We start from the raw sequence: 27,955 nt of genomic DNA on the forward strand, positions 1-27,955 counted from the left end.
CTCTGCTCGCGTGACGTCAGACCTAGCAGTTCCAATCATTCCGTTACTGACGTTATCACATAAAACTAGCGTCCATATTTTTGAAGTGAAAACTTCTTTAGAATCGTTGTGATTTCAAACCGGATGCAACGGAAAAAACGACAGGTAAGAGACACAAATACAAAAATGTGTAGGATGAAGCCAGCAACGAATGAGACAGAAATATACATACTATTTAATACAGCGCCATCTGTGAGATTTTTTTAATACTGACGTGTGTATGAAAGCTCTTGTAGTGAATTTTAATTTAGGATTATACGTGAAATTAAAATATCAATTCACAGAGGGCGCTACCTTACAATTATTTACTAATGACAAAATTTTACATATACTTAAGACGTTTAGGATAATTGTATTTTAATTTTGGAAGGTTTCACTTCTACCACGTGTGAATTGCACACATTTTGTTTTTTTTTTATGATTTTGTTATGATTTTTTTTTCATAAACAGTGTCGATAAAACAAAATGTAAGGCACCATGTCCCGTCGCGACGAGTTTTTTTTTTATTGCTTAGTTGGGTAGACGAGCTCACAGCCCACCTGGTGTTGAGTGGTTACCGGAGCCCATAGACATCTATAACGTAAATGCCGCCACTCACCTTGAGATGCGTTATAAGGTCTTAAGTATAGTTACAACGGCTGCCCCGCCCTTCAAGCCGAAACGCATTACTGCTTCACGGCAGAAATAGGCAGGGCGGTGGTACCTACCCCTGCAGACAAAAAGAGGTCCTACCACTAGTCCACATATTGCTGTGAGCAGTGCACTAGAGCACAAGGCAATACGTACATTTACTTACGGAGGAACGAAAATGAAACGAATCATTTTATTTTTAATTCATTATATATTTTTTGTCAGAAGGTAATTAATACAGTGCCAAAAACGTTAACAAAAGAAACCATTAGTACCGAAACAATTAACCGAAACTAGCATCAACTACTCGATAACATTACTAACACCGGTTACAACATTAAAAACGCTTTCCACTTACTCACAAGACAGTTGGCGACACACTAACATTCTCGTACAAGAATAAGGCGAACGTGCGATCGTATCATACAAAATTTATCTAACTACCGTCAAATGTTCAAAACATTGCCCTGTAACGTCGTAGGCCAGCTTCCATTGCCACTCACAAACAACGACCTTATTCCTGTATCAAGACGACGGTTTTATTAAACTAGAAACAGCAATGGCTTATTCGATAATAAATTTTCACTAATTCTCGCGTGACGGTGGACACGTGCAAAAACGACAAACGATTGTAATATCACATTAAAATTTTGTTACGTAAAATTATAAACAGTGTTCTTAGTGAGAGTTTTTTAACGTTCTCGATAGCGTAAAAGTTAAACCTTCAACAGTGCAGTAACCGGATTCCGGAGGGACCAATTGTCATTTTAATTGTTTTAATTATTCAACTGATGAAAGTTAACTGAACTTTGGATGGGGTCGGAACGTTTTGTCTACGTTTGCCGCTAGGGGCGCTGTTCAAACTGCATACAAACTGTTAACTTTTACGCTATCGAGAACTTTAAAAACTCGCACTAAGCACGTTGTTCGACTCCGCAAACATATATGTTTGAGAACGTTAAACATTGCTTGCTCCCGATATATTGAAATCAGGACATGAACGCAATCATTTCCATACAGAATTGTAACGAAAACTATCCGACACGCGCGCAATAAAAGGCTATTTTAATTTTTAATACGACTAAATAGTGGATCGTATTTCATCATATCACGTCAGAAGTCAGAATATGACTGTGAAGAAGATATGAAGATGTGTCAGAATATGATTCCCGATTGATTTTGCACGAACTCACCGTCACTTTGTTTACCTCTCAACAGCATCTAAATGACTCGTCTAACTCTGTTGTTGATCGTATAGTTCAGTATTTTCCCATATAAAATTGCTAGCCAGTTACGGCCAACCTAACAAACTAATAAAAGGCCTATTTCTATTCCTAGGATTTGTATATTTTTTTTTTATCTCATTGTGGTTTTTCTTACACGAATTTGAATTTTGAAACTAGATGAAACGAAAAAGAGACAAAGATATGCATTTACAAGATGTAGAATTACAGTCAATAAAAAGGTTAATTTTTAAATAATATAAATGTTATTTTCTTTTGTAAACACCGAATATTAAGCCCCGAACTAGACTGATGTTCACGGGCATCACCTAGACGATCAACAGCAAAGACGAGAAAGCGAGAATATTCATATTAATCAGTCTGAAAATACAGTTGCCAGGCCGACGCGTCGCAAGTGACACATTACATCAACACAATAACAAACAATATTTATATATATATATATATGCACTGCATTATCTCAGTTAGAAACATTTTTGAAGGGAGACCGGGAGAGCTGTTTGGTCAATTTAAAATTTATGTAATTCACTAAAATACGGAGGTAAACAAATTTAATTTGCCATTTCATAATTAAAGCAACGTGTATAGGAACTAGCAGGGCCTAACGACATTAAAAGCTGGCAAATTTTCGATATGCATTTTCACTAACCGTACAGGGAAAGAGTCTTGGATTTTTGATATCAAAATTGTTATTTTATTAAAGCAATCCTTCTTCATTTTCGTAATAATTTCGACGGGTCAAAGGCTACATACAAGCGACATTTTTGTAACAATACAGGAGACCCATTTTAAATTTAAAATTTGGAAAAAAACATATCATAACAAAAAAACTTCTTTAGCAATTTGAATGTGGTAAACATAATTGAAGTTCAATTAAAACATCGAATTGTTGATAGGTACTAATAACCATACCAATAAATAATACCAATAAATACCAATAAATAATACCAAATAAAATGGACCTTTCATTACAAAGACAAATGTCGCTTATTAACCGAAATGTCACTTCTATATTAATAGTAATATAATAATTAATTAAATAACCTTTCCCAGTTCGATTTGTATTAAATTAATATTCCGCCTACCCGCTCTCCCATATTTTTTTAAAATTTTCATTATAAAACCCTACAATACGTACCGTCAGCGAGTGAAGTGAGCTACACTTATCAAATTTACATTTATTCCTTGGTCCAATGCGAAATCTATATTGGCATCTTATCAAAATAGTACTAATAAATTACTTTTTTAAGCATCGTACTTACTGTACTTCTCTCGCTCATACGTACAGCGTGCGAGCGAGACATCAACACATGTCGTTTCATTTATAAGTAGAACTTTAATATTGAAGTATAGTAGATTGGGGGGAATCCAGACGCTTTCGAATTCCAACACAAATTTTCACAGGGTTTTTAGGGTAATACCAATAAAATTGAGATTAAAATGGTTCCGGAGGATTAAATTTAAAAATATACACACAAACTTAAAAAACTGGTTTGAACTGATTCACCTTGGCTTTGGGGTGAATCGGGTCACGTATGGGGATAATAGAGTTTTTCGATAGGGCTGGCACTGTTTAGTTGTTAGGTAACTTACCTTTAGGCAATTAATTTTTCAATACCTTTAATCAGTTACAAAACTCTGATGACTTAAATTAAACTATTTAATATTCTTAAACACTAAATAAAAGTCATTTTCTATTCAACAAAATTAAATCTCACAAAAGCATTGTGACAACCCTGATTTGTCTCTATTTTACCTCTAGTCCTTATTCCCTCCAATCTACGGTACACTATCGATATAGCACTCTGCGTTACGCGAGATAAAAAAAAACACAACAATGGCTTGTCCCATCAACTCGAATATTATAACATGTTTTATTTAATAAGCTCATCAAATTCGATATCGGATCCCGGCGACGACGCATACGCCGTGGGAACGTCTCCAACTGAACATTACGCAAGTCAAAGTGCAGACGATTTTCGTCCTTAACGACGGCGCTTAGCACGTTTTGTAAGATCGTTTTCCCTTGCAGCGAAACATTGACTTGTCGATAAAATTAAAATCAGCTATTGCCATTACAAACTACGAATGATAAAACAAATTTACACGTACGGCCAGATCTGAAGACATTTTTAAAATGAAACGAAATTAGCCATAAAACTATTATTACATGTTTTTTTTTAAATAATAATATATTTATATATTTTAAATTATATTAAAACTTTTCAATATAAACACAGTGGTGGCGAATAAAAATAAAGCATGCTTAAAACAAAAAATCATCATAATAATCAACAATAAACGAATAAGTCGTACAAAACAAGAACATAATTGAATTCTCAATTCGTTAGAACGCGTTGTGTACGAAACTGTATTTTGTACTGTTTGTTTTTTTGTGCTATTTCGATTAGTAGTCAAAATTGCGAATGATGAAGTACATAGTATCCATTATATTTATATAAGTATATATCGAAGCGTATTTGGTTTAAACGACATTTATCTTTGTAATTGAATATGCAATTTCGGAAAGGGCACATCTCTGAAAATGTAAAATGTTTAGGAAATGAAATAAAACTGACTATTTTCTAAAGCAGTGTAAAACTTAAAATGTTAACTTTTGAGATATATTTTAGGGTTAATTAGCAATTGAAAATTACTGGAATTATTATAAAATGGGTGTAGGTAAGCCTCAAAACTACATGCATATGAAAAGACGTATTTGACAAAATATGCGACATGTGCCCTTTTCGAAATTGCATATTCAATTAAAGGTCCGTTTTATTTGGTATCAGCATCAACAGTTCGATGTTTTTAATTGAACTTCAATTATGTTTACTCCATTCGAATAGTTTAAGAAGTTTTTGTAATATGCTTTTCCAAATTTTAAGCTTTAAATAGCTCTCATGTAAAGTTACAAAAACTTCGTTGAAACCAATTAGCCTTTCACTACTTTAATATAGTGTGTGTTTTATTGAAAAGTGCTTGCCTTCTGCCCGTAACTGAGCTTTATCAGAGCTTCCAAAACTTTCTATTCCTCTCTCTCTTTCGCTCTCTAACTCATGTAAAATCTATTTTGTGATCGATACAAATCTAGTCAGAATTCGCGTTTAATTAATACATTTTACTCATCCAACTTATTGTAATTTTTTTTCAATGAGAGAAGCGAGAGATTAATAATTGTTTTTTTTAAATTTTTGATAAAACTTCAATGGGTTAAAGAAAATACTGTCAGAGTTATTGAATGTGACCGATTGTAGATAAATGTTTTTGTACACACATTCGCAGTTTTGAATACCTTCTCTTTTGAAACTCTAAAAAAAACAATTAAGTCTATAAAAAAAAAAATTTCAATTTATATGAAATCATATTTATAATTTTGTAACATTGTTATTCTGTACGCAGTACATAAAATTTCACATTGGCAATGTTAAAATTATATGTTTTAAAAAAGAAATGCTTCTAACAAATCATCATTATTTGTTTGTAAATACAAAATTAAAATTACAAAATTATCATTGAAAAATAAAGACTCTTTCAATAATAGCTTACATTTAATTTAAGCAAATATGACTAAACTTAGTACCTCCTCTTTATTTGACTTCGTCTAAAAATACATACATTAACAAATTTATTGGAAAACGTGTCTGAATATATTATTATTAATATAATATCAATAATTTGAAGTTCATTAAAAGTGTAAAATAGTTTTTTTTCATTTATTTTTAAATATATAAAAAACGAGGAATTATTAACTATTATATAGCTACTTTAGATTTGGTTAAAATTCGTTAATTTCTGTACGGTTCGTAATGTTAACTAGATTAATTAAATATTACTTAGTGAGCTTCGACAAGACTTCACATATTCAGTTGAGTTCAATGCAGAAGGGCTCATTGGATTCTTGTGGAGACATTTATTATTAAATTTTTTATTTTTCTTTTGAGTTCCAGAGTTGCTTTCATAAAAAAATCACTGCCTATAAGCAAACTGGGCGTTTGTCTGTACGACATGTTTGTAAATTACACATCAAAGAGTCAATGATAAAAAAATGTTTATATATTTTTTTGTAAAATGTATGTCAATTACTGTACCAGTAAAAACATTGATGCATCTTTTTTACTGTATTTTTATATATAACAAATGTCAAGAGTAAATAAAGGATATATATTAGCAGTATTTACCTTCTGAAATACTTATGTTTAAATTCATTTTAAATACTGAAAAATCATTAAAAAATCCATATTCTTATTATAATAAAAATAGAGGTGTTCAATACCAATTAAAGGTATTGATTTTTATATTTACAAATTGCAAAAATGTTATCGCACCTATTTCATTCAAAAGAGGCCACATGACCTAGGAATTTTTAATTACACAGTATTAAATTGTATAATCATTATTTAAAACAATTTTATGGTTTTAAAATATTTCACATTTTAGTGTTTCTAACATTTCAAATTTCACCGAAAGATAAACGGGAGACTAATCTTCTTTAAATTGAATTTTTGTTAATCAATAGTATAGAATCGATGTTTACAGACGAAGTAGTTCAGTACAACTTTTAACAATCTGATTTGATGGTGAATATATTCAAACATTTTTCTATGGTACAGAATTAAAATTTTGTGTAAATATTATAATATAATACATATAGTCTATGTGTTTGTAGATGAAACCTTATTATATTTATTTTCTTATTTTTATCTGCAGAACTTTATTTTTTTACTTTAATAAATTCTTATGAGTTGGTCTCTAGTTATCTTCAACCGAATGTATTTTTTTTTCAGTTCCAGATACATTTATTTATTTATTAAAACATTAAAATCATTAACAGTCATGGCATGTTAGAATCAATGTTTTTACTTATACGGTAGATAATTCATAAGAGAGGTGTAGTTGAATATTTGTATCCAAACAGTATTAATACTTGAATTAAAGTGACATTTAACACTAGATTTTATTATTATAGCACGTTGTTGGATACCGGAGGCTACTCTTGTGTATATAGAATATGCTTGTCAGCTGACACACAAGCTTGCGATTTGAGTATGTACATATTATAATAATAATGTTATAAGAATATAATTGTACATACATTGTTAACAAGCTCTCGACTGTGAACACTCGCGAGCACATTCCATAGCATATATCACTCGGAAAAAACAACTAAAAACATAGCGATACAGGGCCAATGTTATACACAGACACACAAATGTTGAACCATACCATAGTTGGCTTTAATATTCTAAGTTAATTCATTAACTTTAATTATTAGTTTCTTGTGTGGGTACGAGATACAAAATAGAAATTAAATATACGTTTCCAAATATTTTTATATAAATACTGAAGACAATATTCGTTTTCAAATAGAATTAAGAGGAACTGGCTAAACTCAAATCCGTGTAGCTTCATAATGCGTATACAAAACCCGACATCGGCGGGTCGGTCCTCGCTCTCAGATATAAAATAAAAACAACACCCTATGCGTGTATTATCGTATTGGACAGAACTATTACTTAACGACGCGTAGCAAAAATATTAGTATATCCTATGCGTTCTAAAACTATGGCTTCGAAGATTTTGTTTCCTTACAACAATTTAAAAAAAAAAAAAAACGCCCCCCAAGGCTTTTTAGCTATAAAACCTAATTCTAATAGAGTTAAAGAAACAAAACATGGTAGCGCAGCGGCTCATCTATATCACAATGTACCAAAAAAGGACTAAAAACACCGTTATTGTCACACATGCGACTACAAATACTACGGAACTAATATTAAATAGAAAACATACGTATCTACAATAGAGCCATACCCTTTTTGACAAAAACAATAATAATAGACCGATTTTATTAAAACGATTAAGAGTATTCGTTTGTGCGTGCGCGTTTGTGGCGAAAAGAGCGTCGGCCCGCTGCGCGACCCGAGCGCGCCTAGCGGACGCCACGCGAACTAAATCACACGCTTCCAAAATGGCGTCGGACATGTACACTAACAGTAAGGCCTGTTAACGATCAACATCCGAACGACGACGAAAGGACACCTAGATTTAACCCTAAAAAAATAATTATCGTTTTGTTCTGAAAGAGAATTCTTAAAGTCATCGTCAACTTTAACAATAATAACATTCACCATATTAAACTCGTTAAGCTTCAGAACCTTTTCTTCAACAACTAAATTGACCGAACCACGAGGACTCCGTGAACTAGACTAAACAACTAGCGTTTATATTTAAAAAAAAAACCCCAACAAACACTAAAATCTCGAAACTACAGAGACAATTGCCGCGACAATAAACATCTAAGCAGCGTGTTTTCTAACAATTCCGTTCCTAACAACCCTATACGACGGTTACCATATAAATATACACGAGTAATATTATTATCAAATTCGATAAAGCTCTAACATTGATCCACATTCGCAGAGCGAGTCTCGCGGTACCCTCCGATAACGCTGGAGCTCATGGAGGAACATTCCCACTAAACTAAAAGACTCAAACTCCTTCGGAGACATGCGTTTGACGGACACAACAACTATTCACGAAAAGCTACTCATAAGAACCAGTCTTGCTAATAAATATATATATATATATACCCATCGAATACATCTAGCTTGGTTATACTAGCGGTGCATTATTTTGTACATTCAGGATTTTTGGAGCGAATATAAATGAAAGTTTCACACACTCCGCGCCCCTAACGGAGAGGAGGCTTCAAGAAAAAATACTCTTATTAACAATCTGAATTATCTAAACACTGACTAACATATTTTAAATATATATTTAATTAAAAAATAACTAACACTTTTACGTAGGTAGTTACTCGACGAGTTTTAATCTAAATCACTAATATCTAGCGCTCGTTACGATTTAGCACGACGAATGACTTCGGTACCGTCGGCAAAACAAAACGAATATTAATTTAAACACGTTTCACAAGCGTTCGAAGCCGCTTCTGATCGTTCAAGTACCAAGTCGAGGGAGTACTGCCTACATCCGACAAGGGTGTAGAACTAAATCTAAACTCTGTCTAGCACCTTACAGAATGTATACTTCACGAGAGGGACATCGAGTGACACGTTGACAGGACGAAATATCTGACGTCTCCTACGTCACCGCTGAACTCACAAGCCACGGGTTGTGCATATTTGATAAAATATATCGAGGGGTGAAAGGTTTACGCTAAATTTTTGCAATTTCACCGGAGAGCCATTTAAAAATGAAAATTTGGAAAAAATATCATAACAAAAAAAAACTTCTTCAACTATTTCGATAGAATAAACTTAATTGAAGTTCAATTAAAAACATCGATTTATTGATACTTATGCCAAATAAAACGGACCTCTAATTATAAAGATAAATGTAGCGTATTAAGCGAAGTGTCACTTAAACAAAATACCCTTTCACCCCTCTATATATTAAATGTACCCGTTGAATATTATTCGCAAGAATATAGATGAAATAGGTAATAAATTATTTTTGAAAAAAAAAAAGTAATATTAGAATGTGTAAGGGTTGCAAAGTACATTTTTATTTATTTTTAAAATAAGTAAAGGTAACATTAGTGTGAAAGTTTTTATTTATTTTATTTATGTATTTTTGGTGGGCTTATTCAAGTTTTCTAATGTTTTTGAATGGTCTTGTTTCAGGAAATAAAATTTCAAAAGAATGTTCTTAAAGACTTTAAGAGTTTAAATTTAATCGTGGTTACAAGATTTGAGAGATAGTTACAAGAAGCGATTTTTTTTTCTTTATACAGTTTGCTAGAAAATAATTATTATATGGAAATTAATTAAAATCGGTGAATCAGTTAACCGCCCATTATGAGTAGTTACCCGGAACCGATGCTCGCTAATCCCCTTTTTAAACAACGTTTTATATTTCATTTAATTCGCGTAGTACAAACACAAGCCCGTGTCTTGTGAACCCAGCTTTAGAACACTCATATAACCGATAAGCATTCACTAAACAATTACACTTAAAACTTAAGTACTGAATAAGATTTGGTATTATTTTTTTTTCATTTTTTTTATATTTTTTTTTTCGAAAAATCCCTTGACGTACCTAAAACGACTACTAATAATTAAAAAGGACAACATTTTATAATTTAATATTTAGGTTATATATCACACGATAATTCTTAAGAGATATGCTGTTATAAGCGTTGGTCACATAGAAATTCAGAAACAACTTTATTTAAATATAATAAATGTACACACATATTAGGTATATATATTTCTTTTTATCATATACTTTTTAACTTATTTTATTGAAAAAGCATAGCACTGATATTTTTGGGTCATAAATGCGTCGATAGGGAAGCTTATAAAATACTATGCGGAAATTCCGATATGGACGGAAGGAACAATGTTTTGAGCTAAAAAAAACATTTTCAACGGCTACTCTCGTGAACGCAGTGTTCACTGAAACATTGACTTGGTTTAAAGCCTTTGAAGTCTGGAACTTGCATTTTAAAAAGTTCCATTTACAGATAAAAAATAAGGATTTAGAACAGTGCAATTGTTTGTTGTATAACGTAAAATAAAATTCTGCTTTTTAAATATTACTGTTGAGAATTATTTAAATGTCCGTAATGCTGAGGAGTCTGTAAATGTGAGCGCTTCCTGTCAGCTATTGCAAACAGTAAAATAAATATTTAAAACATAGCGATATGGCCCTAATGTTGCTTGTTTTTCATTTTTGTAATTGCTTTTGTAATATTTTATATTATCATAGAACACAGCAGCATTATCTAAACAAACCGCATTTTTTTTTAAAACAATTAGTAATATTTTTTATGGTTGTTTTTTTGTTAACTGTACCACGTTTCCGGATATATCTATAATATATTCAGAACAAGCTCGCAGCTAGTCAAAGTTCGTCAACATTCGGAAGAAGTTCATGCAGATTTTTATCTTGGAAACTTTAATTATTGATTAAATCATTAATTATTTTCATATAAAATGTCTCAATGTTTTTTTTTGGATTCAAAGACAATGCTTCAGTAAATACGACCGAATTGCGATACGAAGGTTCATCGTGGCACTTTTAAGACTTACATCTCCATTAAACCTAATAAATAATTTTTATCCTAACATGAAACAAACAATAATTCATAGCCACAAAATAATTAATTTATTAAAATTTCATTTTCGTCCCATAAAAAAATAAGCTGTAAATAAATTCATCTGTCAAATATGAAACTAAATAAATAGATATTTCATTATCGTCGGCCACAATGCAGAATTGAATGTGCTTCCGAAATATTAGAAATTTTAAAAACATATTTAATAACAGATCTCTCATGTAATCCGAGAAGTAATTTTAACAGATACTATCAATTTATATTATTATTATTCTTCTTTAAATTTGCATCCAGTTTGTTGAGTTGCTGTATCAGTCCCGTTATGTACATAAATATAGTATATAGTGTTCATATTAAAAAGTTTGTTTGTACTTTGTACGGGATTATATATACATACATTCGATATAACCGTTTAAATTAGCTATAATCTCTATCGATCATCGCCCTGATCTTCTTCATTCGAATTAATTCATTTAAGATGATACGTTGTTGAGAAAAAATCTGCCAACATAAGCCTTTAAGCCTACAGCATAGTAGGTATTATATACGTACACATTCAATCAATGTCATGAAATTTTCAAGGTCAAAACCGGACATATGAAAAACAATAATTTTTAAAATACTTTCAAACTCCTATTTCAACATTGCAGCCGATAATTTCATTTCATAAAAGCTCAGGCACTTTTTATTTATAAAACAAAACAATAGTTTCATAACTACGGTGCAATCTTAAAAGTACCGTTTTTTTCTTTTCTTTCTTTGTAGTGTAAAAAAAGCGGAGAATATATTAATAATAGGTATTGCAAGAACATTGATATGAGGTAAATAGTTTCGTCCGTATGGCAACATTTGGAAAAGAAAAATAACGAAACAGTACATACATACGAGGTTTATCAAATTATTTCGTTTAACTAACTATATAAAATAATAATAATTGTGCTATCCGTTTGTTGCACAATATTTGTACAAAAACGAATTAAATATTTGCTTTGGTTATCCACCGATTTTGAGTCTAGCGCGAATTGTACTAAATGTTTTAGAAATTAATTAACGCGGTACGGAATCTCGATGTGGGGTTGGCGACGCGAACATAATGTAACTTATGATTAGTGATCGGAGTAGGTGGATTGATTTTACATACTTGCGTCAAGATATTATAATATGGACATGCCATTTTATCCATAATGTGCGGGAAGTATGTTATATTACGATCTTATTTTCTTTGATATATGATGAAGAGCATGCGCCAAACATGTTACATGTTTTATTCCAGGTAAGTATCAGCGTAGATTGATATTATTAATACGTTTTTCCCCTTAAACATAAATTCATGCTAATTTCAAAATTCCTTTGTTCCGGAATTTTATCACAATAAATATGAAGTTCCGGTATTTTGGAGGCATATCCATATTATCCTCTACGTTTGACATCAACGACCTTAAATCAATCTACCTACTCCGACCTTTGCTTATGATTGAAAACATGAGTGGATGAAGGGGATATGATACAATTTGTTAATTTTGAGAAAACGAGTAACAAACTTTTGTTACTTATACTTTCTCTTCGTACATAAATCCTTCATGACATGCAATTTCTAAAAATACCCTTCAATCACGAAGTTTTAAGGTCTAATATGATTTATAGGCAAATAGGATACACATGGAATTTATAGCCATCTGCGTAACCTCTCAATTTGTTAAATATGTAAATAGTATTCTAGGTCAAGATTTAAGAGTTTATGTAGTAAATTAATTATTATTATTATTTTAGGCACCTTAATTCAATGTAAAAATTAAAAAATCTTAAAAATGGTACTTAACCCCTTCATCTAGTCATGTCTTCAATTATTAGATCGTATATAAACGGGCAATCCGACGCAATGTAGCAACGTTGTGAAGTCTTACGGTTAGCTGCTCATTTTGGCCACAAGTGACGTCACACGTGATGCAGACGCGTCATTATGACGTCATGCTGACAGCATTTTTTAGCTGTTGTGGAACTTATGCAAATGAAAAGATTCCAATTTGCAATTGAATGATCTTGTAAGAATTATATCATATTCTCACCGCGCGCGACTCGCGAATAGTTGAGTCTCTATATAATACAATTCCGGAAATGCCTACATTTTGCACGGACGCAAGCTATGACGTCATTTCTGTCTTTGTTTTTCAAACCCAACCCCACATGACTTCAGAGTTACACTCGACGAAAGATATTCGATTCTATACTTTTTTATATTATAATATCGATCTTTTCGTATACAGCAAAACATATATTTATCTATATTGTGCATGCACGAAAAAGGCACTATGTATTAACGAAAATCGTTAAAAAAATTAATTAATAAAACTGCGAAATAGTTCGTGTGAAATTCATTAAACATATTAATTATACTGTTTCGAAAACGAATTAAATTCATTTAGGGTTGTAAAACCTTTATCGATATTAATTATCGATACGAGTTCATTGCTTTATAGAAAACGATGAAAAAAAAAAGCGAAAAAGAAAAAATATAATCAAACAAATAAAAACAAAGGTTATTATCACTTAACTACTAAATGTACGCGCGTGGAACATCGCATATTCATATATTTGGTTCGCGAATTCCGTCGGCTGACGTTTTGTGCAGAGTTCAGACAACGAAACTGATTCTAAAGCTTTTTTATCGAAAGCTCTCCCGAAAGCACAACGAGATTGCTCGTCTCGTTGAAATACAAAATGGCCACTAACGACTCGCTCTTGTCTTTTTGAACAATCCGAGGACCCAACGATAAATATATGGATAAAAAAAATCGAAGTTCGCGTTATCCTCTATGACCCTACGAAACGGTTCATACGTACTCACGCGAACACAACAATTGTACTAATAACAGATTAAATATATCGACGCTTGTAAGGCAAACGTGACTAAGCGACAATGCCAGTGAACTTTACAGTAGACTAATTTAAAGTTGGAATTCCTGAAAAACAATATTAAATATTTTAACGAATCTAGCTGTAGGATTGAAATGATTTTAATAGACCTAGAAATATATTTTTTTTTTGCGCATCGAATATGGTTATTGCCTATCATCTACATAGTATAAAACAAAGTCGCTTTCTCTGTCCTTATATCTGTCTGTCCCTATGTATGCTTAAATCTTTAAAACTACGCAACGGATTTTGATGCGGTTTTTTTTAATAGCTAGAGTGATTGAAGAGGAAGGTTTATATGTATAATAACATCCATTAAACAGTGGAGAAATCAATAATAAATTACAGTTTCCAAAGCGAGGGCGGGTCGCTAGTTTATGTATAAAGCAGTTATTGTCGTTTAGTCACGTTTGCCTTTCAAGCGTCGATATATATATATATATATAAGTTTATAACAAAACTTAGGCCATTGTCCGACCGACAACTTAGCGAAGTCGCGCAGACCTGTCACTTAAGGCTCGTTCCCAAGTAATCAATTCCTTACCAGCTTTGCTAAGCTTTTATAAAACGCCTCTAAAAATGTATTCATTTCGCGCACCATACCCCGTGCGGACTGTGGACTCTTCCAACTTGTAGCCTAGACTTTTACAAATTCATCGAAATTATAACTAAAAAACGATCACACATCTATAATAAAAATAATAAACGTTATATCTTCAATATGAAACTATCGTCCGAATTGAGAACCTATTTTATTTGAAGTCGGTTAACAAGTCCCAACTATTATTATGTAGCCTATCATTAGTAGAAAGTTGCTTAGTACAAAATGCAGATTTTGAGAAAGACAATTCAACGAATTGGTTTTCGGAAGGGAAAAAATATCGATAAAAAGAAATTTAGATGTGTGACGTCATTATGTTTAACCACTAAAATTGTTTTCAAGTGTAATTCAGTACAAACTCACGCTACCTCCTGGCGTGGTCCCCGGGCGCAGTCCCCCAGACGACGGCGGTACAAAAAATGATATCGATAAAAAAAAAAACAAAAAAAAAACAACACCCTTAAAATCCTAAGTTAAGTTCATCATACACTTGAGTTGCACGAAAATCGTTATATTAAAAAAATAGTGTCGACCATTACAATCATTAATTAATTTAATATTCACGTATCGAGAACGTCGCCGCGGAGCTTTCGCAGCTTTCTCGGGGACCGTCGACTTCAGCTTTCGGTGTGAGCTTGTGCTTATCGGGTCGGTATTTAAATTTACATATTTGACTAGATCAATGTTTCGAATCAAAAAACATCTAAGCGATATAGATACGATTTTAAATATACGAGTCTTCGTTTGGGCCTGTCTAAAGATGCAGTAAAGCAAGTCCACGATGTTTCGGATGTGAAATACATTACTTTAAAAATATATAAAAAAATTACGAGTAAAGTCACAGGACACGCCTAGTTTCCTAATAAAATACACTCTTTATTAATTATACTATATGTAATAAAATTCGTAATATTATAATTTGTGCATCAGTTTTGAACGCAGAATCATTGGTGCGGGATACAATTTCGTTGAGGTCATATTTGCACAACGTATAATACAATAATGAAGCTCACACCGAAAGCAATATTTGGCAAGTCACATTCAGACGACCGGCCATTACGATAATCCAAACAAAAGCACGTAATGTAATTAAAAAAAAAAAAAAAAAAACACCGTGACACAAACAGCCTAATTAACCTACAATTAATATATTAATATTTCTCAAGTACAAATATATTATGGTCTCTTGTATGTCCCGCCTTAGTCTTTACGAATACACCTCTCGCTCACCTGAGAATCCATTATCATTATTGTACACAAGTTTTACATAAATAGCTGCGGACTTCGCATAATAAACTATGCCCGAAGCGAGATTCAAGACTTTAACAATAATACTTTAATTAATCTATCGAGGAACATTAAACAATTAATATTGTTTCAATAAAAGCGTACAATCGTTTTTTAATTGTGTGTACTTTAAATGCATTAATAATAATAAAAATTTTAGAAATTGCTTAGCGGAGTTTCCTGTTTTTTTTTTCACATTTCTTTCATTCATTCTTTTTCTTCTCAATAAATATAATATCTTGATATGACATCGAAGATTGCAACAATCCCTCAAACGTTAAAAACATTAGGCTTACATATAAAGGCGATATACAACCATTATGCGTATTATTCAAAATAAAAGTGCGTCTCCTATACAATTCAATTTTGAAATTGTCATAGTTTTTGAGCAGAATACATTAAACACCTATACAGCGGGTAGAAGATAATAAGTTTTTTTAATAACGATATGCGATTCAATACAACGAATGTTAATTAAAAAAAAAACAATTTTAAGTAAATTGTATTTTGTTTAAAAACGGAAATGGAATTTTAAAAAAACGATCGCCGATACGTCATACTAGAGACGTCGGTTATCGTTTTAATTAATCGATACGGACGCGTGCTATCGATAATCGAGTGTTCGTTGTAAGGTTTATCGGACGCATTCGTATCGAGATGCAGCGGTTTCGAAAATCGATTTTATATTATCGATTAATTAGTTTGTAAGGTTTATCGTACGCATTCGTATCGAGGCAGCGGTTTCGAAAATCGATTTTATATTATCGATTAATTAATGGGTCCGGTGGCCAGGTAGTGGTACGGGTGTCTGTTCGGCACGAACCTCGCGTCGTACCGCTGGCTCTTGGCGTAGAGGTCGCCGCGGTTGACCTTGCGGTACTGGGCGCGGCGGCTCTTGTCTTGCTTGTCGGCTGGTTTGTTCGGAACTTTGCTCGCGTCCGGCTTGGGTTCCGGCTTTGGTTCGACGGCGGACGGGGTTCCCTGAGAAATTAAAGAACAAGATGCTTTAGGTATTGAATACATCGTTTTTTTAAGGGATTTTATGACCTGGTAACTAAGACCTTTAGTTCATGTCTTATTTTAATTTATATTCTTATTATTTTTATGAAAAATGATAAAATGGAGTGAAATGAATTGAAGAATAATTTGAGGCATTAATCAACTGGGATGAAATTAAATGCAATGACATGAGATGATATGGTATGAAATATAATTTCAGTAAAATGGTGGTCATTTTCTTCACTTTCTCACATTTGTGCACTTTCACAGATATTAAACAGTTAATAAACCACCGTTATTACACATTTTAACCCGAAGAAACACTAAATAGACAAAATAAAACAAATCACGCAACTCCACTTCTCGCGTTCCCACCAAAAAGTCCTTGAATACATCTGAATTGTATATTTTTACAGACACATTTTAAAAGATAATGTTTTAATACTCTGTACATAATTTAAAACTTTACAATTTTAGTGTAGATATGTAGAAAGTCACGTCTTGAAAGTCGGTATTGTATAGTATTAATGATCATAATTATTGAAATGACGGTTGCTTTAACGAAGTATGTAAAAATGAAATGTTTTTTTCTATAGATATCTCAATAACGTCCTTTAGAGCACGAGTAGCTGGGCCTAAAATGGCCCATGTCCTTTATAATAGCGGGGTCTTCAACGAAAACGCAGCAATTATATTGAATGCACACCTCTTTGACTTCAGTGGACTGCTTCGGAGCTGCCTGGGTGGCGACACTCGGAGGGTTGGAGATGTCCGGGGCTTGTTTAGATGGTGAGGCTTGTTGGGAGGCGGGTTGAGACGCTTCACTCTGTAATAATAAGTCATTATTGTACAACAAAATCTACCTTCATGAGTAAACTTAATGCTGCATTATTCATCAGTAGTATATTTTATAAAACTAGCCATACTCGCCTGCTTCGCTGGGCATTTAAAATTAACATTATTATTTATTGTCATTATTATTAGGGAGTCCAACACTCATATAAATATTAGCTTATCCATTAAGTACATGTATTTTCTACATGGATACCAAGTTTCAAGTCAATCGGATGCATGGTTCAGTAGTTATAACGGAACATCCGTAAAAACCACTGTAGATTTATATATTAGAATAGATAAAACTCAAATATTATAATATGTATCCAAATATGTAGATTAATTTTTTGTAATAAATATTACCTCATAAGTGCTGTGTATCTTAATAATTTCAATTTCATTGAGAATAAAGAATGTAGAGTTGATTTAAAGGGTGGGTGAATGAAGTCACCGGCACGGCTCGTGCTAGGGTTCATGTTAGCAACGTCGTCAGGTTTGAGCCCCGTGATCTCACCTACTAGTTAAGGTTACGCTGAAATAGCCTCTTAAAGCTTGATAGGCTTAAGAGGCTATTTCAGCTTAGGTAGGAAAATAAAGTGTACGTGTGTCACGATAGAAGTGAAATTTATAAATAAAATAAGATATACAGGAGCATACATATGGACAATGTTTAGTAGACGATAGTGGGGATGCTACGAAGAGTCGCACAAAGAGGAGACTGAGAACGTCTAATGTGTTCTATCTCATTCTCTCGCCGGCTGAATCCTATACATTTATGTGTTTGTGTCTCTATGGACTTATTTTTTCGTTTCATCGAGTTTCATTAAAGAAGTTTCATTTAAAAAAAAACATGTGTGCGTCGGCCTCACCCGCGCGTGGTGCGGCGCCAGCGCCACGGTGAGCGTGAGGTCGCACCACATGGCGCAGCGGGCCCGCCGCGCGCACGCGCACAGCTGCTTCACCGCCTCCGCCAGCTGCAGGATCGCTGCAACCAACGCACACACGCGGCTCATCACCTGGAACTTGACTCGGTCAGTAAGTATTGTAACGCCGGTAACAGTAGCGCCATCTATCGCCGAATAGTCGAACGAACATCGAAGGATCCAAAATGCTCGAGAATTACAATGCCACCTGAGAAAAAGTGGCTCGCTCCGGGCATTTCAATATTGCAATAATTGTTACGTTATAATACTCATTGTAAATATTAATATTTAAAAAAAATCTAATCTCCTTGCATAGAATTCCTCAATGCTGAGGGTCGTGACCACCCTTTTGTATCACCTTCGTACACACGATCTTTCTCCATCTATTCTTGTCTCTGGCGGTGTGGAGGGCGTTGTGAAACGTGGAATCAAGAGCGATGCGGATCTGGTCGGACCAACGTATTGGGCTGCGCTCTCGAGGTTTTTTCGCATCTACCTTACCAGTCACGATGAGCCTCTCGAGATTTCTACCATCCTTCCGTGCAAGGCTATCAGCATAGGTAGCAGGGTGTGCGCGGGGGGCGGGGGCGTTGGGGGGCGGGGCGGCTACTCACGGTCGGGTCGCGCGCGCTGCGGCTGCGCCAGCTCGCGGCGGCGCGCGGCCTGCACGCCTCCCACGGCGCTGCGCCACGCCACCATGGCGCTCTCCACCTCTCCGTGCGGCGCGCTGACACACAACACTCACATTACCCGTCTCTTTATGTAACTGCACTATGATACGTCAATATATTTGTGAGACAAAACTTTTTTTTTATAACAATTGATACTGTGAGGATAAAAATTGGCCAGATCAGTGTGCTTAGTGCGAGTTTTTAACGTTCTCGATAGCGTTAAAGCCAGCTCATATTTGTATGGAATGGGATCGTTTGCGTACGTTTGCCGCTAGGGGCGCTGTTCCAACTGCATACAAAATTGGCTTAACTTTTACGATATCGAGAACGTTAAGAAACTCGAACTAAGCATACAGAACTTACATTTGTCAACCTAAGGAGATGCTGGATGTCAGTCTATGCTGTTGTATTTGCGGGATGACTAGAGACAGGGCGTAATGTGTGCCCCGCACTGATTAGTAATTTATTTTAAATAATTTAAATAATTTTAACGGTAGGCAGCGGCTTGGCTCTGCTCCTGGCATTGCTGAAGTCCATGGGCGACCTTAACCACTTACCATCAGGTGGGCTGTATGCTCGTTTGCCTACAAGGGTAATAAAAAAAAAGATCACAAAAATAAATCTATAAAAATCCATCACTTAAAATTTACTTCCAAAGTAAGCTTTGTTTTAACTTTTCCTAAATAGCTCTCGAAACTTACATCTCAGCTAAATTCTTGATATCGTCTCTCCAAGTGGAGGGATCGAAGGTGGCCGGGTCGCAGCCGGTCTCCTTCTCCTTCTGCTTCTCACTGACCACGTTCTCTTGTCCCCTCTTCAACACCGTTATCTTTGTGTCGTCCTGTTTGTTCTTCTTGTGATTCGCACAAACGCTCGCCCTTAACGTTTCCATCTTGCCCATAAGCGTCAGCACCTGTAATTCGCCGACTGAACTGATCAGCGTTGTTATGAAGTATACATTACGTGAGCACAAGGGTCTCCGGTCATCGTCCTCGTCGAACCCGTCGCTTGGGACGAAGGGCTTGTCGACCGAGAACGTCTAATCTGTTCTATCTCATTCTCTCGGCGGCTGAATCCCATACATTTATGTGTTTTTGTCTCTATGGACTTATTTTTTCGTTTCATCGATCGTTTCAAGGCTCGACACCTGAGGTCGCGTACCTTGGTGTGCTCCCGGAGCATGTCGACGGTGAGCCTGTCGACCCTGGTGGGGCAGGGCGGCAGGCGCGGCACGGGGATGGAGTTGGAGGAGGAGACGGCGCGGCCGGGGTAGGCGAGCGCCAGGCGGGCCTCCGTGCGCTTCCGCTCGCGCTCCAGCTGGCGCCACTGCTCGTAGCACGCCTCCAGCCGCGCGTGCAGCAGCGACGACGACGACGCGCCGCCCCTGCAACCACAACACTCAGCCAACTCAGATTCACATTTATTAGGGCGTGGACACATGTCTACGGCGCGGTGCCGTGTACTGTGCACCGCACCGGCACATGGCAGTAACCACCGTTTCCAATACAGTTTCTGTCTTAACATGGATCGCGAGACGTATTACTCTGCTCTTGTTGCTAATAAGACGAATGAAAAAAAACAGAATCAAAGAAAATATTGGGTGAATCCATACCTTTCTATAATGAACCATGACGGAGGTCATTTTAAGAGGAAATATGAAGCGCGATGCATGTTAAGACAGAAACTGTATAGGAAACGGTGGTTACTGCCATGTGCCGGTGCGGTGCACAGTACACGGCGCCGCGCCGTAACACGGTAGCAGGCGCCGCACTTTAGACATGTGTCCACGCCGTTAGTTATAGGTTAAAGTCGTCGTGGCCTAAAGGATAAGACGTCCGGTGCATTCGTGTGTAGCGATGCAACGGGATTCGAATCCCGCAGGCGGGTACCAATTTTTCTGATGAAATACGTACTTAGCAACTGTTCGCGATTGACCTCCACGGTGAAGGAAATCGTGTAACAAACAAAGGGTGCGTGTACTTATGTACGCGTGTAAGAAGTTATTTTTATTAAATTTAAAATTACTTTATTTTTATTAAATTTATTTCTTTTTTTCTTAAATATTAAATAATTAATAATAAATATTGAACGTTAATAATTTAATAATATTTAGTATGAATTATATTAAATAATAATTTTGTCATTTATATTACTAAAAAATGAATGCTAATAACACTTTATTTTTATGAGTGTACATGCGCGAAAGTTCATCTGGGGCTATATTCAGACTCGCCAAGTTACGTCGGTAGTATTGTAATGAGCAATTTAGTGGGCAACTTCATTCTGTTAATTTTGTGTCACGGTGCGCGCGCATCGTAAAATTTCACTCTCATCAATTTTTCAGAACGTGCCTAAAGAAGTATAACTTCAAAAATCAAACCCGCAAAATTATAATTTGCGTAATTACTGGTGGTAGGACCTCTTGTGAGTCCGCACGGGTAGGTCGCACCACCCTGTCTTTTTCTACCGTGAGGCAGTAATGAGTTTCATTTTGAAGGGCGGGGCAGACGTTGTAACTATACTTGAAATCTTCTTAACTTAACTTATATCTCAAGGTGAGTGGCAGCATTTACATTGTAGATGTCTATGGGATTCAGTAACCACTAAACCAAGTAGTATGTGAGCTTATCCACTCATTTAAGCGATAAAAAGTTATGACACATTTTAAAATAACTTAAAATACAGTGGGCAAATTACCTCATATTTCTCATTGCGTAGAACGGTGCCAAAAGAGGTAAATCCAACATCGGTGATGGCAACACTGGAGGCGGGACGGATGGACTCGCGCCCAACAGGGCTCCAAGACCTGGAATTTAATTAATATTTTATTTAAATTATAATAATCTTTAACAAAGAAAATTGTGACCAGGGATCGCGTAACACATAATATGTAAGACTTCACAGCCTCCAGAAGTTAGTCTTATTTCTTCTATTTATTTTCCATTGGGACCGCCGACTAATTCCCACTCGCTCAAGTTTAAGGACCATGATTCCGGTTGGAAATCCGTAAAACAAACCAAGCTATAAAACGGCTCCATTCCTGAATTGTAAAAGTATTGTGATTTCGAACAGATAAGTCATTACCTGCCTATTTCTGCTGCAAAGAAATAACGCGTTCCAATTTGAAGAGTGAGAAGTCTTGGATACATTGAGTTTGCCATGTCTATGGGCTTTGGTAACTTTGTCTATAGACTCACTCACACCCTCTTTGTGAAAGAGCATTATCTGTCTGCCTTACCTCAGAGTAACAAGTCAAAATTATATAATATATTTAAGTAAAAAATCTTTCAATATTTATAACAAGATAGAACTGTTGAAAATAGAGGCGAATAGATTTTTCAATACTGAAAAACTCGAGGGTAAAAAGGATTGCTATTGTCTGAACTTGCCACGAATTGACTTGTAAACCGGATTCCTTACCGATATTGTAGGGTGCGTTGTCGTGCAGAAACGAGACGTCCACATTGAGCTGGTTGGGCGGAGGCCGGGTCCGCATCAGGAGGCTCATCTGCCGCGCTAGCTCCTGGTTCTGCCGCACGACCGACGCTTGCTGCATGTTATTCTCCCTCCCTATATTCTCAAAACTGTTTCTCTGTTCGTTTATTACGCCATTACTCGGGAATGCGTTCATGTCGCGCCTCTGCATGAAGTCATTCTGGTTGAAGACGTTAGTGTTGTAGTTGACACCGGTTGGCGTCTGGTTCGCGTAGTCGAAGCCCTGGGTCAGTGGGCTTCGGTCACTCATCGGCATGACGTCATAGAAATTGTCGCCAAAACTCTTATTCGGCGGCGGCTGTTGGTAGCCCCTGTAAAACATTTTATCGTCCGCCGGCTTATTGAACTGCTCGTGCTGATATGGACCGTTTAAATCCATTGGCATCTTGAAATCCATATTATTAACTGCGCTTTCTTCTCTATTTCGGTCCAAGGATATGTTCAATTGGTTCAGATACTGCAATAGTTGCGTCGGATCTTGACTCTGGTCTTTATAGTTCGGGTATCTCTGATTGTTATAATCGTAATTTGCGTTCAGGCTCATGTCCAAGTTCAAACTATTCGGTCGACTGTAATCGTTGACTTGGAACATATTGGTATCGGACAGGGAGTTTCTTTGGCTGGGCTCGAAGAAGTTATAGAATTTGTCGTCGAAAGCGTTAGGGCTTGTGAATTGTGCTCCTCCGATTTCCTGTGCGGCCAGCCTCAGAAGGTTCAGCTGCTCAGGGGTGACGGCATCTGGACCTGCGTCAGGGACCGGCTCCAGACCGAGTAGATTAACGTCGTTGTCCGCGTAATTGACGAAACCATTGTTACCACCGAAACCGTTCTGAATATTGAAATTGTTGAAGCCATTTTGTTCGTTCTGATTGAAATACAAATTGTTCTGGTAATACGAAGGCGATGCGTACGACGGGCTCCCCGTTTCGTTCTTCTGATAATTCTGTTGTAAGCTATTTAAACTTTTTTCCGATGACTGTGCAGTGCTGGAAAATTATTGTGGTAACATTTTATGAAACTCTGCGAGGCGAAAAGGGCACGAAGTTTAAAATTAATAACGCTACATTATGACTCGTTTGTTATTCAAGATTTTCTGGAGCAAAACTCGCATTATTTTAGTTCATGAATTATTTATTATCGCTGAGTTTCGAATTATAAATAGAAGGTTCCTTACGTCACATTCTCGAGAGTAACCCAGTATGTATTAGTATACTAAAACCAAAGTTGAATAATTTCAAAGACATTAAAATATAAACAAACCAATTTGATTTTCCATTTAAAATACTAGTAATTGACCGAACTAAACTGACCTATAAAAATAGTTTTTAGCATTCATATTCGACATTATTGGACACTACTATTTTCTCCTCTGTTATGGGCAACGGAAACAAATACAAGTCAAGTAACAAATTACCATGGCAGATTACTGCCAAACTTCATTCATATAGTATTCATGATAGTAAGTATCAACCGCTAATCACTAGACTAGGTGCTGCCTGTGTTCTTGTTTGCATATCAACATCAATAATCAAAGAATAATTTCTGTGTATTTACCTGCCGCCTTCTGTGGGTACAGATTCATCAAGGATCTTTGTGATGAGGTCTCGTACGATCGAGTTCTCCTCCATAATGCGTTCTGACTGAAAGTTTATGTCAAATTTACAATTAAAATTAAGATGTTGCTTTTTCACTAATTGGCACATGCAAATGGTTGGAATTAAATATTTTAATAGTATGTACATGGATCTGATTATGTGAAGTGTATACATATGTAATGATTATGTAATATTATATATTTAATAATGTTACGCTCTACTGGGACCGATCTATTATCACGGATAGGTATATTATAGCCAATAAACCTGATATTGTAATAATAGATCGATCTGCGCGTCGAGCAGTGTTGGTTGATGTCACCATTCCTCATGACGAGAACCTCGTGAAGGCAGAAAAGGACAAATTAATAAAATATTTAGACCTGGCCCACGAGACTACCGCCATGTGGCATGTTGATTCAACCATCATTGTACCAATAGTTGTGTCGGTACAAGGCTTGATGGCGAAAAGTTTCGATCAACATCTTAAGAAACTTTCGTTATACAGCTGGGTTAAGGGCCTAATACAGAAAGCAGTTATCCTCGATACTGCACGCATTGTGAGGTTTCTCACTCTGGAGTCCTAACCACTGGTGGCTTGTGTCGTAGATACCGCCATCAGCGGCAATCTATTTTTATATAGTGTTTTTTAAAAATTGTATTTTTAATATCTTTTTTTTAAAAAATTATTATGTAACTAATAAGATTTTAAATAAATATAAATAAATAATAATAATTTATAATTGATCACCTCAATATCACATATCTGTCATGTACTTATTGTCAATTTGTCTATTTTTTGTATTGATGATCACTTTGTTGGTGCATAAATAAATAAATATTTATTGAATAAAATGTAATATCTCATGATTATCATATTGTCATTCAATTAGCTAGGTATCTTAATATCTTATATGTACCATTTTATCTCTCTTGATTTTGATCAAATTAAATTTGTCTAAAAACGACCTCTTGTGAGTCCGCGCGTGTAGGTACCACCACCCTGCCTATTTCTGCCGTGATGCAGTAATGCGTTTCAGTTTGAATGGCAGGGCAGCCGTTGTAACTATACTCGAGACCTTAGAACTTATATCTCAAGGTGGGTGGCGCATTTACGTTGTAGATGTCTATGGGTTCCAGTAACTAAGCAATAAAAAAAAGGTTAATAATAGGCATTATTAATACTTTGTCAACAAAAAGCTAAGCATGTCCTATCTGGAATTAAGTGGTTACTTAAGCTTATAGGTAAAAGCTTGATATTTCGTCAAAATCTTATTTGTGATGGTCGACTTAGTAATACAATGTTATGTATTCTTCTGTAATACAAATGGTGTCCAATGATTCACAGCAAACTCTTGTTGTGAGGAAGAGGACTATAATTCAATAATTTAAGAAAAAAGCAGCTATATTTTTCTTAATTGCTTTGTAGACAGTTGTGCATATGTCCTATATGATGGTAAGATTTCTCTGGTGGTGGTAGTATCGACGATTCAAGCTACCAGTGATTTGAACTCTAAGCCTCCTCGCAATATGCACATTCCAAGAATAACTCCTTAACTTAGATAGCTAGTAAAAGCTTCTTAGTGTTGTGGAAGCTTGCTCTATCAAACTATTCTTCCTCCATATCATCCATTCTAAATTTATTTTTTAAATAAATTTATTTAAGGATTTCATGTTGTGAAAATGATATTTAGGATTCTGTATCTAGTTTATCTATGATTTTAATGTATTTATTATATTATTTAATTAATAGAACTTATTTATTTTGAATATCGTCACTGTCAAACAAAAATCTGCTATGTGCAAAAACTCTATTTTCAATTAACGACTAAAAACACTGTCATACAAAATTTTATATGAAAGTAAATTTTTAAGAACTATATCAAACGAAAGCTATAGACACAATACACATAGCAGATTTTTATATACGGTACATAGAGCTGTGAATTATAGGAAAAGGTCAAAATTAAAAATGTCAATAAGTGCACATATATTTTGGTTTGACAACGACAATATATTAAATGATTAATGATAATTTTAATGAGTATGTATAACTTGAATCAGTTTGTGCTTGCAATAATACTTTTACTTACTTACTTAGTACTGACTAAGAAATATTATAATATGATTTAAAATTTACATCAAGGGACCTAGGATTCATAGAAGAAAAACTACTTTATTTGATAAGTTTAACGTTAAAACTTCAAGTTCTTCAACTTCAATTCGAGTTTGGATAGTGATTTAAATTATTATACAATTTATTAATGATAGAGGGGTAATGATTTTGAAAGGGTAATGAAATAATATAGATATTACTCTGAAATTATACAATTACAAAAAATGATTGCCTCATATATACATACAATATAATTAAAAAATACTTTTGGGTAAAGATCTTTTATATTTTCTTTAATGTAATGAGAATGAATAAACAGTACACTTAAATGAATGTTTACTGTATAAAATTTGATTTTTAAGAACCATTTAATTTGTTCAGCTACTTTCTATTTTGAGTGGATTTAACTGTTCTTGATTAACTAGATTATTTAATGCTTATAGGAATTATTAGTGGCACACATCAAACAAGTTTAGTTGAAAATGTTGCTTTGTTGAGAAAATGCAATCATTCCTTATTGGAATTGAATAAAACAGACTGACAGGCAATTTTTACATTATCAGCTCTTTGAATAGATATAAAGTTAATGTACTGTGAATAAAACAACTTTTTTTTCAAAGAACTTCTGCTACAAAGTTTAAACTGTAGTTAATTACGAACTGTATATATATTTTTGTAAGCTTTATAGCTACTTGGCATTCAAATATAAAGTAGAACTTTTTGTGTCAAAGAGAAAAATATGCCTGAACACAAAAACACTTTTGTGCCAATTTTTTTAAAACATTCTAAGGTCATTAGTGGTAGTGTTGATGGAAATATGTAATTATGCATTGCAAGGTCAAAACGAGAAAGCCCAAATAAATACCTGACATATGACATAAATTGTATTATCAAATGCATTATCAGTGTTACTTTTACGAAAACGAACCAACATATTTATTGACCTTTCACATTGATTTCTGAATGCTTACTAACAGATAGACTGCAAATGACTTTAGAATAAAAAACATTTCTAAAAAAAAATATTGTTATTGTGTTCTCTAATGTGCACTACTACATAATTCTAAAAATATTATGTGCATTCTTTGATGTCATCATTCATGTTTAGTTGAAACCTCACAAAATGTTTTTTGAATTCAAATCGGAGAACAATAACTATCATTTTAATTGAAACCGCATAAATTCCGAAAATGTTGGACAAGAGTTGTTTTGACTGAAGAAAATCAAAGAAATCACCCGGATTTTGGGTCAAATTGACAGTTCGACATTTACAACACCCCATACGAAATTACATTTTACAATAACACCTCGCACTCACCTGGTCTGATTCATTTTCGACTGTTTTGTACGCATTCCCTATGTGACACAAATCACTGAAGGCCATTTAAATTATAAATATGATTCTTGCCACGATACATACGAGCTTACATCGATGCTAAGCCATTTTTTTCATTGACCTACATGTGTATAAAATTATACGTGCTTACTGGCAGCAGTGTTGCTGCTTAAACGGCACGGCGCAGATTATT

At 34.7% G+C, this 27,955-nt stretch overlaps 1 protein-coding gene across 1 annotated transcript; it reads right to left on the reverse strand.

Moving 5' to 3' along the window:
- Positions 1-860: 860 nt before the first annotated feature.
- On the reverse strand, positions 861-27,949 carry LOC114250102 (uncharacterized). The gene is made up of 10 exons (XM_028183841.2): positions 27,745-27,949; positions 24,270-24,355; positions 22,641-23,701; positions 21,918-22,026; positions 20,382-20,604; positions 19,922-20,133; positions 19,164-19,276; positions 18,496-18,611; positions 17,499-17,618; positions 861-16,774 (listed from the first exon to the last, which is right to left on the reverse strand). Exons 1-10 carry the CDS (start codon positions 27,808-27,810, stop codon positions 16,562-16,564), a joined length of 2,319 nt encoding a protein of 772 aa, XP_028039642.2. The 5' UTR covers positions 27,811-27,949; the 3' UTR covers positions 861-16,561.
- Positions 27,950-27,955: the final 6 nt, after the last annotated feature.

Source organism: Bombyx mandarina, chromosome 28 (genome assembly GCF_030267445.1).
Source record: "Bombyx mandarina strain Sakado chromosome 28, ASM3026744v2".
Classification (NCBI taxonomy): Eukaryota; Metazoa; Arthropoda; class Insecta; order Lepidoptera; family Bombycidae; genus Bombyx; species Bombyx mandarina.

What these genes read in the sequence shown, in the direction of transcription:
- LOC114250102 (XM_028183841.2), bottom strand. Translation starts at nt 27,810, where the DNA reads ATGGCCTTCAGTGATTTGTGTCACATAGGGAATGCGTACAAAACAGTC. An exon ending in GTACCCACAGAAGGCGGCAG is followed by an intron (nt 23,702 to 24,269) that starts GTAAATACACAG and finishes ATAATTTTCCAG; the next exon opens with CACTGCACAGTCATCGGAAA. An exon ending in TGGCGCCGCACCACGCGCGG is followed by an intron (nt 17,619 to 18,495) that starts GTGAGGCCGACG and finishes TTATTATTACAG; the next exon opens with AGTGAAGCGTCTCAACCCGC.